Source organism: Coniophora puteana (genome assembly GCF_000271625.1).
Source record: "Coniophora puteana RWD-64-598 SS2 unplaced genomic scaffold CONPUscaffold_6, whole genome shotgun sequence".
Lineage (NCBI taxonomy): Eukaryota > Fungi > Basidiomycota > Agaricomycetes > Boletales > Coniophoraceae > Coniophora > Coniophora puteana.
This window is the reverse complement of record NW_006913058.1, coordinates 275,382-292,197: the sequence shown is the minus strand read 5'-3', so window position 1 is coordinate 292,197 and position 16,816 is coordinate 275,382. Positions and strand designations below refer to the sequence as shown.

General features: G+C 52.2%; 5 protein-coding genes across 5 annotated transcripts; 2 read left to right on the top strand and 3 right to left on the bottom strand.

The window, feature by feature from the left end:
- Positions 1-120: 120 nt before the first annotated feature.
- CONPUDRAFT_165214 (Bud-site selection protein) lies at positions 121-1,823 on the top strand (the record flags this gene model as incomplete). Its single annotated transcript, XM_007770233.1, has 6 exons — positions 121-201; positions 253-273; positions 334-422; positions 473-539; positions 588-1,285; positions 1,353-1,823. 6 exons carry the CDS (start codon positions 121-123, stop codon positions 1,684-1,686), a joined length of 1,290 nt encoding a protein of 429 aa, XP_007768423.1. The 3' UTR covers positions 1,687-1,823.
- Positions 1,824-1,873: 50 nt separating this feature from the next.
- Positions 1,874-3,009, bottom strand: CONPUDRAFT_137097 (uncharacterized protein). The gene is made up of 2 exons (XM_007770232.1): positions 2,767-3,009; positions 1,874-2,718 (listed from the first exon to the last, which is right to left on the bottom strand). Exons 1-2 carry the CDS (start codon positions 2,803-2,805, stop codon positions 2,098-2,100), a joined length of 660 nt encoding a protein of 219 aa, XP_007768422.1. The 5' UTR covers positions 2,806-3,009; the 3' UTR covers positions 1,874-2,097.
- A 584-nt stretch (positions 3,010-3,593) lies between these two features.
- Positions 3,594-6,521, bottom strand: CONPUDRAFT_72818 (uncharacterized protein; the record flags this gene model as incomplete). The annotated part of the gene is made up of 11 exons (XM_007770102.1): positions 3,594-3,775; positions 3,841-3,850; positions 3,907-3,933; positions 3,992-4,088; positions 4,142-4,648; positions 4,701-4,738; positions 4,788-5,562; positions 5,614-5,717; positions 5,765-5,922; positions 6,168-6,195; positions 6,297-6,521. 11 exons carry the CDS (start codon positions 6,519-6,521, stop codon positions 3,594-3,596), a joined length of 2,151 nt encoding a protein of 716 aa, XP_007768292.1.
- A 773-nt stretch (positions 6,522-7,294) lies between these two features.
- On the bottom strand, positions 7,295-10,273 carry CONPUDRAFT_56343 (uncharacterized protein; the record flags this gene model as incomplete). Its single annotated transcript, XM_007770071.1, has 3 exons — positions 7,295-7,606; positions 7,694-9,363; positions 9,412-10,273. 3 exons carry the CDS (start codon positions 10,271-10,273, stop codon positions 7,295-7,297), a joined length of 2,844 nt encoding a protein of 947 aa, XP_007768261.1.
- Positions 10,274-12,057: 1,784 nt separating this feature from the next.
- Positions 12,058-16,540, top strand: CONPUDRAFT_165212 (PP2C-domain-containing protein). Its single transcript, XM_007770231.1, has 11 exons — positions 12,058-12,225; positions 12,294-12,315; positions 12,387-12,464; positions 12,579-12,668; positions 12,722-12,853; positions 12,905-12,981; positions 13,033-13,117; positions 13,174-13,230; positions 13,282-13,431; positions 13,481-16,354; positions 16,409-16,540. Exons 1-10 carry the CDS (start codon positions 12,223-12,225, stop codon positions 14,425-14,427), a joined length of 1,641 nt encoding a protein of 546 aa, XP_007768421.1. The 5' UTR covers positions 12,058-12,222; the 3' UTR covers positions 14,428-16,354; positions 16,409-16,540.
- Positions 16,541-16,816: the final 276 nt, after the last annotated feature.

Here is a 16,816-nt window from a genome sequence, read left to right as displayed (position 1 = left end):
AACACGCGGCGGGGACGAGTCACTCGGAATCTAAATCAAGGAGAGTCAGGGAAGAGACAAGCTCCGAATCTTCGGTCGCGCTCCTCGACGGTGCCGACGATCATCTCCACGTGATCACACATGTCTCAACGCGATCACAACGTCAGCACGTCGACTCGCAAGCAGGGCAAGAAAAGAAAACACTCAGAGAACCAGGAGGAGGTAAGTATTAAGGCCATGAATGCACTCTAGTGTTTGACGCTCCGTTTCCAGGTTAACATCTCTGGAAAACTGGTACCTACCCTCCAATGTGTCTCTTCATCCGCACACCTATGTTAACGTTCAAGCTCCCAGCACCATGGCGTCAAGGAAGTTAGAAAGGCAGCGAAGAAAGCTAAGGCATTTGAGCTCCAAAAAGTTCTTAAAAGACTCAAGGGCGTGAGGTGGGTACTCATGATCGCTCCTGTTTGACTTCCTTAACTTTATGAGATAGGACAAAAGGAGAGTCTAGTGTGAGTAAAGATACGTCCGAGCTGGAGGCGGAGCTAGAGGCTCTCAAGGTGAGAGTATGCGCTATGCCCTGATCGACAACTCGAACCTTTGTCCAGAACACCGACATTGACATCATTGCCAATACCGCTCTGAGAAGCAAAATCAAGAAGGATAAGATGCTTTCGTCTCATGACCTCATGGAGCCCGCTATGTCGAAGGAGCTATCCAATGGTCTTGTCTCCCTTCCTGCTCCTGGCTCTCCTGCCTCCAGGGTTCAGAGCAGAATACTGAGTTCAAAGATTCTGGCCACTGAGATTTCAGGCATTGTATTGGGACTCAAAGCTGTTCTTTATCCCGACACGGCACCTGCAGGCCATTCCGCTGACGGCCCGACTTCTCCACCAATGAAGAAAAGCCGCATAGCATCTTCCGCTATGGACGTAGATGACGATGCTGATGATCACGAGGGCGACGATGGTAGCGCCGAGGGTGACGACAATGAAGCTGCTGACCACGCCTCGGACGGCTGGGAGTCTGGTTCTATCCATGACGGCAATAAAGCACCTTCAGGTGGCGCTTCTTTAGGATCCGAGGACGAGCATGATATATCAGATGATTCTAATGCTTCTGAATTGCGCCCTTCTGTCTCGAAATCCAAAATTGCACCCAAGACCACAGGCTCGCAGTCTGCATTCCTTCCCTCCCTGGCTGCTGGCTTCATTCGCGGCGACTCTGATGAAGATTGGAGTGATGCAGAAGCCAACGTTGCTGATGGCGTCCGGAAGAACCGCAGGGGCCAACGCGCCCGCAGAGCGTGAGTGACCTTGCTCTTACGAGGATCATTCCGTGTACTCATTAGTGGCGCTTTGTCCGCTCCCCAGAATATGGGAGAAAAAGTTTGGCAAGAATGCGAATCACCTAAAAAGCCAGCAGGAGATCGAGGGGACGTCTAAAAACAGGTTTACACGGACGCCAACGGACTATAAACATGGAGGTAGACGACCGCAGGATCGTAAAGAAACTCAAATGACCAGACGGCCAGACCAGCGCTTCAACAAAAGTCAGACAACGGATAAACATACCGTGGGACGCGAGCTTGTGGAAAGCGCGCCGTCCAAACCAGCGCAGGCGGCATCGTTGCATCCCTCTTGGGAGGCAAAGAAGCAGAAAAGTGCCGCTATTGTGGCTCCCCAGGGTTCGAAGATTGTCTTCTAGTCTGATAGCGGAGGCATGTGTATGCCTAGTGGACACGGGACTGCCTATCCCTCAGCTGATGCAGATGCATAGGGTATGCTTTCATTACGAGAATGTTTGTCAACGGTTCGTCTGTATGCATGATGTTGCGCATTATCCATCTGTGAGTTTGAACCTCGATAAACTGAGATGGATTTCCTTGTTTGGGGTGGAATACAGGGGCTGATGCATAGTAGACAATTGATGTGAGGGATATCCAAGCGCATGAAGGTAAGTGGTCAAGAAGGCAGAAAAAATGAGGCTACACATCCAGGTAAGGAGATCTCTATACTGGAACAACATCCGGAACCGTATCGCACCATGATTACTGAGCGGCTAATAGCACTTATGCAGGGTATCAGTCTGATTGCTCTCTCCTCGTGCCGGGAGACACTAATTTGTAGCGGCCCGACAAACATGGCGTTTACCTCCTTGCATCCTACACTGGCGCGAACACCACAGGTCACCACAGCGAGGGCAACGCGGGAAATCTCGGCCGTGTTTGCCGCAGGCAACGCAAACAGTTTGAGAGGAGAACTGAGACGCACCCTCGACCGCTTCCAATATTGGGTGCAGCTTTGCGAACGAATCATCGAGGCGAGGTACGGAAGAAGGGGCCGGTGTGCGCTCCGAACAAGTGTCGGGGGAGGATGTGCGGCTGATAGAAGGCCCATGGAGGGAAGTGGGTGATGGTAACGGCGAGGCAGACCCACTATCTGTCGGCTCATGGGGACTGGCGTCAGCTGTTCTCTTGTCTTTGGCCTTGGTAGATTGGCGATGGCTAGGGCCGCCAACAATGTGGAGGTAAGAGTATAGAAGCTCGCTCGCTGGCGGAGTGACGGTGAAGGAGCCTTGCGCCGTGTCGTAGCCGGGCTCAGCTGCACTTTGTGGGGCCTGGGAGCTTTTCAGTATCCAGGATGAGATAATGAGGGACTGATAGGATGAGGTAGAGATGTCGGATGCGGTGGACAGAGCTCTTTGACGCGACGGCCCATCACGCGATGGGACAAAGTCCTATGTGTAGATCAGTACTGCGTAAAAGCTATGATGAAGGGAACATACCCTAAGGGATGCATTCGACAAAGTATCATAGACGGCCATGATGAGTTTCTCGAGGGTGAATGCAAAACGGAACTGGCCTCCTATTGCCCTGAATAGGCGGAATTTATGTGGTAGACGAGTCGCTCTTAAGTGGTGTTGAAGGCCCCAAAGTATGGTGATGAATTAAAGCGCTGTTGTGTTCATGAGAACATTCGCTGAACCATGAATGCATGATGCATGACATCCACGGAAGTAAAAATACGCACGAGAGTTGGAAGCAACACAGAAAAGACCGGCAGGACAATCGAGCTATATATATGACGTATGTTGGGTGGCTGTGACGCGGGTCCAGACCGACAAACAACCGGACAGAACACAAGTTCCTGAGTCCCTATAACGCGGACCGGGGAGATAACAAGGCCATGAGAAGACATGAATTCCCTGTGTTTCCGGTCCGCTTATCGGAGCTTGGGCGCTAACATCTGCTAACATACATCCATGACCACAAGGTGTAGTGATCCTTCGCAGCCTGAAAGTTGAGGCCCTTCCAATGCCATGAGTCCGTTCAAGTCTCCGAGTGCTTATCCCCAGTGAGAACCCCATCTACCCAGCACGCGCCACGTGTATTCACGTCAGAATGCGTGGAGCCATAGAACACGATATTAGTACATATTAAAATGGCACAGTTCATAGATCGCGAGCTATGTATATACTCCTCATAGTACTTCAATATATGGCAGAGCCACCATACATCTGAATCGATTGGACGAGAACTAAGTATAACGAAATATTACCGTGCTGTCCGGTAGTTTATATACCTGATTAGCTTCCATTATACTCTGTTCAGGTCAGTATCGCGCGCATAGAACACCATACAGCTCGATTGATTCTGTATACCACACACTACTCGGTACAATGGCTAGTACCACTTCCCCCTCCCGCCGCTTCCCGCCTCCCGCCGCTCCCCGCCGCCTCCCGCCGCCGCCTCCTGCCGCTCCTCGCTGCTCTACACCACCCGCCAGCGCCAATCCTACTCGTACAGTGTGTCGGATGCGAATTTCTGGACCACAGCCGCAGAGTGCCCGTGCCAAATACCTTCGGAACGCTAAAGAAGAGGTAAGAACAAACATATATGAAGGAAAGACATAAGATAGCACTCACAAGTCTTTCGGCCTCCTCGTCGTATTTCTGATAGAGGTAGTAGACATTAGAACTGGCGCTTGTATGTAGAAAAAGAAATACATACGTTTTTGACCGCTTTGGGGAGCGTGTTCCACCATACTCCAAAGGCAGTAGCCGTCACAGCGCCTCTGTGGTGAAGGTACCGATGCTGAGCGAGCGTCCTAAACAACAGGAACGATAAGTGAAAGTGCATAAATAAAAAGAAAGGCATTACCGTCCAGTATACGAGTTAGCAGGTCTCATCTTCTTCCCAGCGAGCGCCGTTGCTGACACAGCTATTGCCGACGATATCGAAGCCACAGAGCCTGTGTGAGGTTCCCTCGCCGCCAACGCAGAGGCTGACACGGTCGACACAGGAGGAGTATCGGGGGCGATCCCAGCACTCGCAGGTGCAGGGGCCGTCGGGGCGTCTGGGACCGGTGTCGGCACAATCGGGGAAGGGGCCTGGGCAGTAGTCACCGGTGCTGGCGCTGCCGAGATGTCCAAGGGTGAGGTCGGCGCAGCCGGAACGGGGATCTTGGCGGTACTTGCGGGCGCAGAGAACGCCGAGACGTCCGATACTGGCGTTGGTGTAGTTGGAACAGGGGTCTGGGCAGGAGTTGCTGTCGTGAGTGGTGGCGACAACGGCACTCGGTGGGGCTCGCTTGATGGAATGACCACGAAATCAGACTTATCCTTGATGCCGGATGGTCCAGGGGAGGAGACAGCCTTGACAGTAGCGCTCAAATGAAATGTATAAGTATGCGTCATGAATAGAGTAGATTGGCACTTACAACAAGTCCACGACGGGAGGGAATTCAGGCTGAATCTCCTGAGTAGACAGTGAACATTTAGCAGAGAAGGAAAGATGCAGTACGCACCTCAATCCCATCATCACCGCCTTCCTTGTCTTTGCTGACCTCACGTCCCTTTCCCTTCACGTCCGTTTTCTTGCCTGTGTCGCCTGCATCATCGATTTCCTTGCGTGCCTTCTTCAACTGGTGCTCGTCGCCTCCAAAGTCTTTCTGGTAAAGGTCAGTAAGGTCGCGCTTGCCTTTGCGCCCGCGTCTGCGTGCTCCCCGGTTTGTGGTCTGCTCCTTGGTGTCGTCATCAGGAAGAGGGTCCGCGTTGTCATCCGACTTGATAGCAGGCATCTCTCCGGAAGCGAGAGCTGCTTCTGCCGCCTTGCGCTTATCGTAGCCTTGTCGCCAAGAAGGGTACCGAACAGTGGCGAGCTCATGGAGCTTCCAATTGTGCTCGCAAAGACCGACCTCGGGGTACTGCAGTAGTATCTCGCGATAAAGCTTGTTGATCTGGTCGATATTCGCATGACCCCAAGAGGTAGGCGCCTCGTCGCCATAGCCATTCCAGACAGCAATTGCGATCTGGGTGATCGCGTCCTTCGTTTCAGAATCCATGCGCTGGCCGGTCTTCCACTCGAGGAAGGGAAGCTGCCCCTTCTTGATTCCCGCAGAGATCGTTGACGACTTGTTGAGATAGTCGGTGTAGCTTGTCCGGGTGAAGTAATGGACGGCGCCGCAATCTTCCTTCTTCATGCGTGGCGGTCCCTTGGTAGCCTGAGAAGCGGCATAGGCGAGAGGGTCATCGGCGTGTTCCTTGAGCTGCACTGAGGCAGCGAGCGTAGAGAAGGCGTTTCTAACAGTCGAATTAGCGCATATATGCGAGTAAAATAAGATAAGGACTTACATCAATGCATGATTAGTAGTTTCCAGCGTGCGATTTTGCTGTAAGAGGCGCTGGTTGTTTTTTTGTATGGAGGCCAGTTCGTTTGAGACGCGCATATAAGCGGTCTGAAATAGCATAAAAGTTAGCACGCGGTGAGGAAATGGAAAAGGACCTGATGTATAGGGAAGCCGGCTAGTTTCGGCTGTTGCATATGGTTAAGCTGGGCAAGCTTCCAGTTCAAGAAGTCGTCGCCAGAAGAGTCGCCTGAGGGAACCGGGCCGGACAGGAGATCGGAGCCATCTAAGCTAGCCGGAGCCTGAGTATAGTCGCCTGAGTCCATATAGTAATCGTCAGAGCTAGAGAACATGTTGGTTTGAAGCATAGAAAATAGAGGAGGGAGGGAAGGGAAACGGTATAACAAAGAACAAGAGAGAGAAAGAGAACGAGACACACGAAGGTTTCGAGTCTACAAGTCCGATTTCCCACGGTCATAGAGCCTCGACGCGGAGTCTGAATGCGATTTACATTAATGAAAAGGCTTTGCGCGGCAAAGCTTTCCGACCGCCCAGATCTACCCACATCATCCGACGCCTCAACAAGTCTCTATCAAGGTAAGTAATAGTACATTATGCCTGTATGATACTGATCTAATTAAACGAGCGCAGGATAACTATGCCACCCAGCTGTTTTATTCCCTCGCTCACCAACGACTCTAACTCGCCGACGATGCCGACTCGATCAACAGCTCTGAGGTACCTCAATGCTGCAACCATGAGGACGACCTTGAGTCTCTCCAAGGGTCGTACCCAGGTCATCTCACTGGCAAATAAGCCAGTCAATGTCAACGTAAGTAATACTCGCTGTTGTAATTTCTCCCTGCTGACTATATGCAGGACATCCTTGTTACCTTGGTCGACGAACACGAGCATAATGTCTTCAAAAGGTATTCTTCAATGCCTGAGAGGAATCGCCGCAGCCCGTTCCATTTCTCTGTCAACAATCTTGTCAAGCCAGAGCGCCGTGATCCCTCTCCTCCGCTCACGCTTGCCTCGGGTTCCATTCAAAAAGTGAGTTCTATTGCCTTTGTGTACCTATATGCGTTGCTAACTATGTATAGAACGAGCCTGTAGTCGACGCGCCTCGAGCTGTCCCCCTGCCTAGCTACACCGAAGAGCTGCCAACAGCCTTTCGTGCTGCGCACAATGTCGAGCCAGCCATGGTGGCAAGGCCCTCTCGCTACCACCCCTCACCGCTTCCGTCCCCAGCTTCGAGCCAGCTCTCCAGGAGAGCGTCCACGCCCATGCCATCCCAGCTTGTACGCTGGATTCGCTACCCATCCGTTGAGGTCGGCGCACCCTCAACTTGCCGACAGTCAGCCCGGCTCGCCGCCAAAAACCGGGCAAAGTTCCAACAAGGGATGGAGAGAAGGGAGCGCCGTCTGGCCGAGGAGAGGCGCAAGGCCGAAGAAAACCAGTGCATGTGCACCAAGGGGAAGGGCAAGCACGGCAGGAAAGGGAAGGGGAGGGCTATGTGAGTACGTGGATGCCTCGCCCACACACGCAATTCGACTGTGTACTCCGCCCGATGCGGCTGTATGTTATCCATTCTTGTAGCACCCTCTCGCACGCCTGTATTGTAACATTGCACGAAACAGAATGTATTCTTGAACCAAAAAAAATCAAAGTGTGACGCCTGTAAGAAACTAATAGTCTTCCTCGTTGATCTCGACCCCATCATACTCTCCACCCTCTGGCTCTTCGACTCCACCAATCCTGAGCACGTCTAACCCCATCTTTTCTGCAAGGAAAAAGCGGGGCTGGTCGTTGGTATCATCGAGAGCTGCAAGCGTGTGAGGGACCATGCCGACAACAGCCAGAAACGATTTTACATCGATCAGACAGAGCGACGCTTCGCCGCCGTGTGTAGAGGAATATACTTGACCATTTGATAGCTCAAGCATTCTTGCGTGAGGTTTGGAGTACAGTTGGACAAGAGCCAGGCTATGGACTTCGTCCTCGCTGTATGCACCATTCTCAAGGCGTTTTGGCAGCTGGACGTAGTACATGACTTCAGCCATGCATTCTGTTCCACCCAGAGAGACCTGTCTGTTTGTTAGAGAGCGATAAGATACGTCAAATATAATATAATCACGCACTTTTACATTACGCGATCGACGGGTACAGCGAGAATTGGACAACTCCCCCCAAAGTGACCGAGCAATCTGTCCAGTCGGGATCCTGAGACGAGCCCAGCGTAAGACAGTCGAGATGGGGGTGCCATGAAAATCAAAGAGAACTTCACGCTCACGCTGGCTGAGCGTACTGGTAGGTGTCTTTGCTCGCTTGAACAGAAGCAAGTAGTCGTCGCCAAGAGCACACGAGGCTGCAGGATCTTGTTTGTTGTGTTCCGGAGAGATGTCGAAGTCCGGCATCATCGCTTTGACAGCGTTCAGCTGTGCTCGGCGTAGACCTCGTTTCGCAAGGTTTGCAAATGGGTTGGACGGTTGTCTGAGCTCCTCTTTGAGATTTCCGATCGTGCGTTCCATGGGATACTGAGACGAGCACATAGGAGGACCGACTCGAGCTGCTTCGGGTGCCAAATGATGAGAAAGATGAACACAAGGCCTTACAAGATGAAGGCGATTCCGCATTTTCTTGTAGTAGATCCTTTCGAATTCGAGTTCCCAGGTGTCGAACGTTATCTTGGCTTCCAGAAGCTGCTGAGGGGTGATACTAAATTGATGCATAATTTGGAGACCCTTGACGAAAAGACAGAAGTTCCGCCAGTATTCCAGAGGAAGAACACCAAATAGAAGGGCGGGGCAGAGACAATAGAGCCAGGTGTTGTACTCCTGTGCCTTGTAGCCTGAGTTTCCTCGCTGTTCGGGGTTGCGAGGGAGCTTGTCGAGAGATATGGGGAGGTGCTGGTGGGTTGCAACGATGCGAAGCCCGTGTTCGACCCAAGTGTCGCCCTGCAGTACAGCCCAATGCCAGGTGCGAATATCATCCGTGTCATGAATGAATTCGCCAGTCCAGAGTCCTTTCCAGAGCTCGGCCATGTTAGCTGCACAGAAGTGCATGATCTCCGACGTGAAGTTCTCAGGAATACCGAGTATCTTGTCGGGCTGTAGACCAAGCAGGAGGCTCGGCCCCACAATGCCTGTCTCGAGACGGTTCCTGTTGAAGCTAGCTCGTGTCTGGGAGCCCATTAGCCTCTCGAGCCTCTGTACATAGATCACAGAGGAGCAGCCATGGATCGAGCTGGGATCGATGTCGCCTCGAGCGTCGCCAGTGAAGCCGTCGGGAGCAAGCAGAGCAGGGTAGTAGACCGAGCCAGTGATCCGACGACCATAGTGGTCGCAGCTGACACGGCACCCGTACTTGCCGTTATGACCAACCATATTGCTATAACATAGTAAGCCAGGTCCGTCCGCGAGCGTAAGGATGTTGAAGAGATAAGACCGATACAGATGATCTGAGCTTGAGTCCCATATAGCCAGGGGCTCTTTTTGCAGAGCCGAAATGTGGTGCATCCCGGTGAAGAGGAATGACGGAACATACTTCGGTTTATGAGGACCTGGGATAATGCCTCCCGGTAGAACATACCGCTTCTTGTATCGAAGGCCCGGCGACAAGTCGACAAGGACAATGACATATATCCATGCGGTTGATTCTTTGAGTCGGGACAGCTGTGCACCGTCGATTGAGAGCATGAAAACAGTGTCTTCATCGCGTATTTTGCCTTCGCGTACAGCTTGAAGGTAGGCCGACCCTGCCCAATAATCAAAGCACGTCAGATTCACACATCCGATTCACTTACCTGTAATAATATCGTCGTATACATCAGGCAGACCATTGGAATTCCGTCGCATCTGTTCAAAAATCTCGCGTGTTCGTGTTCGTCGGTACTTCATTTTGTTGGCAGTGTCTGGATGGCGCCAATTGGTCTGTATCATCGGGCCGAGGAGGAACGTGGTGCTGACGGCACGGGGTATTTTTTTCTTGCCGCCAGATGATCGTAGTCGGGCTTCATCCCAGCGCAACTTTCGGCAGTCTGGGCAGGAGTCGAGACCTGCGAGTGGTCCTGTAAAGCAGACGCATCCATCGACACACATGTCATCCTCGACGGCCTCAATGCCTGTAATGTTGGCGATCTGTTTCTTGATGTCGTCGAGTGATGGAATCTGGGCGCCAGCTAAGTTGTGGTGTATCGATGCACGTACATGATTGTACGTCTTCTCAGAGGACTTCTCCATAGCGTCGTACATCTGCATTCCAAGGAGAGTGAGGTTATCGGGGACTTCTAGAATTTCTTGAGGTGGATCACGAAGGCGCCTTAGAGCTTCGCCTTTGAGACCAATGCCGTCGTCGAGAGTCGCGTCGCGAATGCGGATCACAAACGACATGTCCCGCTGGAGTTCCTCAAGCGGTGTCCGTCTAGCGAGAGCGCGGAGGTCTAGAGAGGCGAGGGGACTGGCTGGCAAGACTCGAGACTGAGTCGTTCTCGTCTGGAGCCTCTGGGACTCTTCGATGGTCGGTGACTGCCTGTTCTGGGGATTGGTATTGGTGATCCGTGGGTCGTCTGTTTGTGGAGAGGTGTTGGATGAGTCGCCTAGGGGTTGTGTTTCTGTCTGAGAGTCTTCTGGAGGAGGGGTTTCATTACGAGAAGTTTCCTGGAACATATAGATCGACATTAGCTAGATATATGCAATATGATCATCTGGAAAGCGCACCTCGTCGCGTCTTTCGAGAGCAACAGATACACGTCGTTGGCGAGGGGCTCGGGAAGGCCTCGTAGCAGGTGGTATTGTCCGAATAAACGAGCCAGATAGATTGGCATTAGCAGCACGTATGGCCGCTTTCTCGTGCAGTGGAGCGTTCGCGACGTGTCTGTACCACGTCCTTCGAGTAACAGGCGTCCTCTGGCCGTGACATTGGGCTGAGCAGAGGCAGGTGTGGTCTTTGGGGGCCCTTTCCTTGTCAGATCGGTCGGGAGCCATGGCGAGTAGGCGGTACGGGAGGATAGAATATGGAGACAACACGTCTCCTATGTCGGCCGGGAGAAGGACTAGCTGTACGTGCACACGCATACACACATCGTATCTGCGCACAGCAGAGACGGTGAATGCATGCGTGCGTGCGTGCGCAGCGCGTGCAGCGATAGACGTGCATATGCACGGTTTTGTGGGCGCGATCCTGCGGGGGCGAGGCACAAGTGGGCGCGTTTCGGACATCGCGCCGTCTCACGCGCATCGAAGCACCATTCTTAATTACATTCACACGCATAGGTACAACGCAAATAGATTACAATATATCGATCGCAGCTGCTATATATAGGAGTATGTGTGGGCCGTACTGGGTAGATGGGGTTCTCACTGGGGCTTATCTACGATAAGAGCTTGACAGTTGGCAACATGGATCGCTGGCAGTCTTATCCCCACAAGCTTCTTCCGTAATTGCCGTGGACTGCGCCACAACTGGAGTCACAAGAGTACGCATTCGATGGGCGCGGCTGAAAAGCGTTTTACCATACTGACGGTGTTATACTTCTACCTTCCTTCCGAGAAACATGCCTTACTGGGCAACGTTCAACGTTCAACGTTCACCCTGCTTCACCAACACCGTCTATCGCAGCTCAGCTCGCAATATGTGAAGTGGATGAAGTTAATTTCCGCGAGCTGTCAGCTGATGAAAAAAACGAAGTGACACTAGTGACACGCAGCAATGATATCAGAGACCATATGAATTCGTCAGTTGACTGAGGAGCATAAGAAGGACACGCCGTTAAGCCAGTACGAGAACAAAAAAGGCGCGATCTCGCGCATAGGTTTTTGAGTGATGCATCATACTGGTACTTCGATACTTGACACTAGTAGCACGTATCCCAACTTGACCCCGAGAGATGAGACTTAGATTTTATACCCTGCCGTGGACGATGCCTACATATAGTCGTATTGGGATGAGTCATTTCATGCTGAAAGTGAAGGCCACAAGTCCATTGTGCTGCGATCAAGTCAAGAGGAAAATCGCGGTTAATGGTGACTGAAGTAGTGATACGGGCCGTCCTAGGTGACAAGGCGCATCGACAGTGTATGGACAATGCCGGCGTCAAGTGTATTTCCAGAGATAAGGTCGAGATTTCGTCCAGAAATATACTCCACGAGAAGACACGCCGACGTTACAAGTCATTGAGCCTTTAGTTTCAAGCTTGGGAGACTTGTGAAGTTTCAAAGCTTGAGGCATCGGTAATAGTAACAGCAAGCTAGATGGATCGATGGTGATGCTATAGCCATGACGTTGTTTTGGCCGAGGCATGCCATCAAACAAGGATAAGAAGACCTCCACTATTGAGACCAGCTTGAAGGCAAGATCGATGTCCACCAGCTGTCAGTAAGAGGAAAAGGCAAATAAGCCAAAACAGGCTCTGCAGAAAGAGAGCATTGCCCTTGCGTCGGATGCTGGCATACGACCACACCCAAGGTTGACTCTGATTTTTCATCTGCCTCGCTTCGACAACCGCTTACGTCCCCACATCGTACATTCACGTCGGCAACGCTTCTCAAAAATTCTTCATTTGTCGTCTATCTGATTAGACCGCCCCTTACGTGTTCTCACCCACAAACAGCGAGTCATGGTCAGTTCTTCATCGTCCCTCTCTCGCCTTGCATCGTACGCCCCCTGACCGTTCCTATTTATGCACAGGGACAAACTCTCTCCAATCCATGTTAGTTGCTTTGCGTGCAGCTGCCACTACCTCAGAGGCCAATCGGTCTTGACTTATCTCCACAATTTTAGCCACCGACAAGATCTCGGAGTCGGGGGAGAACGATCGAGTCGTCTACGCCGTTTCTGAGATGCAGGGATGGAGAATAAGTATGTGATCAGTGCTGTTAGCCGTATTTTTTGCTCACTCGCGATCCCGTCCACCCCTACCTTTACCTGTTATCGCGTCCCCTTTGCCCTTTCTGTACAACGCACGCCATGCAGCCATGGAAGATGCACATGCTACCATCCTAAACTTAGATGGGGACGCGCCTCAGACTTCCATGTTCTTTGCTGTGTACGATGGACACGGTGGTATGTTCGATCCCTTCCCCAGCAGTTAGCGCGACGTATTCAGGAATCTTTAGGCAGCACCGTGGCCAAGTTCGCAGGCAAGAATGTTCACCAGCGATTGGTGGCTGAGGAATCCTATCGCGAGAAGCGTTACGACGAAGCCTTAAAGAAGGCATTCCTGGGTACTGATGAAGACCTCCTCGCCGGTATGTAAAATTTCTTGTCCATTATGACTCTACCAACCGTATTGTTTGAAGACCCGGCACATACCCGTGACCCATCCGGATGCACCGCCGTTGCTGCTCTCATTACCACTGATAAGAGAATATTTGTGGTGAGTCATCCCCTTGCCGAATAACTTCCCGCTATAAAACCTCCGTACAAGGCCAACGCGGGAGATTCGCGGTCTGTAATCAGTGTGAAGGGAGAGGTCAAGCCCTTGAGCTTTGATCACAAACCCTCAAGTGATAGTATGTATTATGGCCATGCTTTCCTTGTAACATCGATTCACTTTTTCCTTACCCAGCCGAGAGAGCCCGTATTGTTGGCGCTGGAGGTTACATCGAATATGGCCGCGTCAATGGTTTGTGGCGTCGTGATCTAACCTTGCTTTCGATGCTGACCATTCGAATAGGCAATCTTGCCCTCTCCAGGGCACTCGGAGATTTCGAGTTCAAGAAGAATTACGCCCTTACTCCCCAAAAGCAAGTGATCACTGCCGACCCTGATGTCACTGAGCACGCAATAACGGACGAAGACGAATTCTTGGTAATAGCATGCGATGGTGAGTGATTCGTGCCAATATCTTAGTTAGTGTACGAAAGTCTTCGCAGGTATCTGGGACTGTTTATCATCGCAGCAAGTGGTCGACTTCATCCGTCTCAGAGTCTCTGAGGGCAAAGAACTGCAGGAGATTGGCGAGGAGATGTGCGAGCACTGTCTAGCTCCCGACACATCTTCTGGAGCTGGAATTGGATGTGACAATATGACCGTTCTCATCATCGCCCTTCTAAATGGGAAAACCAAGGAGGAGTGGTACAAATGGATCAAGGACCGCGTGGAGTCAAAATATGGCTGGGATACCCCCGACACCCTCCCTCAGATATACTCGCAAAACAGACTCATGGCGTTCAAGGCTCGGAGAGAAGCTCAGGAGGAACGTGACCGGCTTCGTAAGGAACGGGGCGAAGAACCGGCAAACAGCTCATCATTCCTTGGAGGGGCAAGTGCATTGTCCGGGTTTGCGCGAGTCCTCGGTGGTAATGGTGGCATCACTTTCCAACCCGGCGCAGGCATCTTCACTGATGGTGGTCCGCTGATGTTTGCCAATGCTGACGACGATGACGAAAGCGGAGATGAAATTGACGATGAGGGTGTTGCAAGTCGGGCGTTCTTGAGCGAGGCCTTTGGAATAGGGCGACAATCAGACGATCCCACACAGAATCTCCGGGACAGGCTTGCAGCGTTCGAGCACGATATACGGGAAGATAATATGGATGAAGATGGGGATCACCTCGACTTTGGCGGCGCCAGGATGGAGGTGGTTGATGATGACGGCAACGATGAGTCAATCACCTTCCAGAGTCCGGACCAGTCCGCGGGGCAATCAGCACCAATAAACGGTGTCCCTGGGGAGGCGCCCCCTCCACCGAAAACAGCTGTCAACGGCAGTGTCGCCCCCGTCGAGCAACTCAAGTCACAACCGGTAGGGGATGAACCCAGCCCCGCTGTCAAGGCCGATGGCTTGCTCGATTCCAGCGAGGATCCTTTGAAGCAGTAATTTATGGGATCGGACCCTCCTGTGATACATTCATAAACCTAGCTACCCCCGTTCTTTCCAGGCTCGCAAGTTGCCCAGGCTCCAACATGCTTCCTTAATCTATCGGTTTTCTGTTGTTTCGTCATCCTTCCTTGTAGCAGTTTCACGGTTTGATAACATTCCCAGGTTCGAACTTCCGTATCATACATCATATACTGTCCTACTGGCTCTCTCATGTACTAGTATAGTGGTCCATACCTGTCTTTCGTACTCATGTGACTCACACGACTTCATGTATGACTACTATCTCCCCCTCGCACAGACAGACGATGTTGAGTGAGCCAGACGACGTTGGAAGTGCGCCTACACCGAGCAAAGCCCCACCAGAGCCATCCGTGACTTGAACAATACTTTGCTTTGCCCACTTCTGCTTCGAGTCTCCGCCTCGGTATATGTAGACGTTCGCGCCTAGACCTCGGGCTCCGCTCTCAAACGCAAGCACTGTACTACCTGCCACATGGTACGTAAACCGGGTGTCGCGTTTAGATGCAAGCACAAAAGAGAGGGCGGAAAAAGTAGAAGTGTGAATCCAAGTGGGCGGACCACCATCTGTTCCAGGATCATCGAGAGTGAACACAGTGCCATCTAAACCGTTCTTGATCACGAAAGATGTGAACGGAAAGGGTCCGGGGAGATCAGTGGATAGGAGGGTGAGCGACGAGTCCAACTTCAACGCCCATGACGGTGTTGATCCGTCTTCCGACACCCAAGTGAGCACCGAGAATTGGCCCACGGAGACATCAACTTCTTCGTCCATCTCTCCCTGGGCAAGAGAGGGTGCACCTCGCCCAAGCCCAAGCCCGCTCATGTCCTCGCCGGATTGGAGCGCGGCTGTGTATTTTTCGAGGTTCTCCCGAATCATGTACAACTCGGAAGGGTCAAGTGTCTCCGGGACCTCGACATCGTTAGATGAGGCCGAAGATAGGTCTCCCGCGAGCACATGCGTCCATCGCGTACCCTCGTGTTGTTTGTCCAAGTGCAGCGTGAGAAGCCCATATGCGTGTTCCCCCTCCTTGTCCCACGTCCAGAAGCTCGTGGATGGCTGGATACCATCCCACAGCGCGCGCTGCGAGTAGTGCGGTACCGGGATAGGCACGGAACCGGATGAAAACGCCGAGATACCCTGCACGTGCAGTGAAAAGGCTTTCGACGTGAATAGAACGCGTATCTGGGACTTTTCTGTCGAAGAAGGGAGGGGAAACGCGACCGTGACCTCGTCGGATGTCTGCATCCACGAATAAGGCGGAGGCCTCGAGAGCTGGGAGGCATCCTGATCAAGTGTTTCTCCGGCACGTGGGATCGGGGCGAGTTCGTCTGGAGAGGGCTCGTAGCTCGGTGCCGCAGGGGCTCCAACTTCGTGATAGGGCGAACTTCCTACCAGAAGGTGGCTCTTCAAGGCGGGATGATACTTTGTGAAGATGGGAACGTTTTCGCCCCTCCGTCGCCATGAGATTTCGAGTTCCCCGATCCTCATTTCATCAGGTGAAGCAGATAGGTTTATGCGAGCACCCCAAACATCGAAGAGCACAATCTTCCTCGACTTCTCCCCATCCAATGGAAGCGACGAGGTTTCTCCGTAAAAGCGAGACGAAAGCACCGCAACGACGGATCCTTCGGATGCTTGGCCGACGGAGTGAATCCGGAAAGGCACGGATTGGATCGGAGGCGACGTCGATTTGTCGACGAGCTCCCATGTGTGTAGCAATGAAGCCTGATTGTTCTCCCGAAACTCGAAGCTGAAAAGAGAGCCTCGGCCATCCGCGACGAGGACGTGCTTGTGATCTACAAATGCAGCTGATGGGTACTCCGGATGCAGAGTGCGGGTGGATGGCGTTTCGAGCACCTGAGGGAGCTCATAGATGACATTGCTCGAAGCCTGTTTTCCGTCCTACTTTGCAGATATTGAGATAGGAGTGGGAGACTAGCCAGAAGATGTACTCGCCTCGGATACTTTTACAAGTATCACCTTGAACTCCGCGTCGACATACAGACAGAGGCCGCCACTAGGTGCGGCTGCAAGGTGATTATGGGTAATCCTGCTCTCAACTTCATGGAAAGACAGCGGTGCGTAGCCTGAAGGTGTCGTTTGGTTTGGCTTGAAGGATAAAGGCGTGTGAGATACAACATCCTCCTGAACTATGAGTGATAGCTTGTAACCTTCAAACTTGGGGTTGAGGAGGGCACGATTCGGAGTGAAGGCCATACTCACATCAAGGAAAGGGGCAAGAGGAGTCCGCCACACCCGGACCGCTCAAAAAGCACTTGCCGTGCGGCTAGATAAGATAAGATCGACTATGTCTAGTCGTGTCGATTGCATATGCAACAATTAGTATGCAAAAACCTATTCAAC

Coding starts and splice junctions, on each gene's coding strand:
- CONPUDRAFT_137097 (XM_007770232.1), bottom strand. CDS start 2,805: ATGGCCGTCTATGATACTTTGTCGAATGCATCCCTTAGG. Junction 2,719..2,766: donor TGTCGAATGCATCCCTTAGG/GTATGTTCCCTT, acceptor ATCTACACATAG/GACTTTGTCCCATCGCGTGA.
- CONPUDRAFT_165212 (XM_007770231.1), top strand. Junction 13,118..13,173: donor TCACAAACCCTCAAGTGATA/GTATGTATTATG, acceptor TTCCTTACCCAG/CCGAGAGAGCCCGTATTGTT. Junction 13,432..13,480: donor CTTGGTAATAGCATGCGATG/GTGAGTGATTCG, acceptor AAGTCTTCGCAG/GTATCTGGGACTGTTTATCA.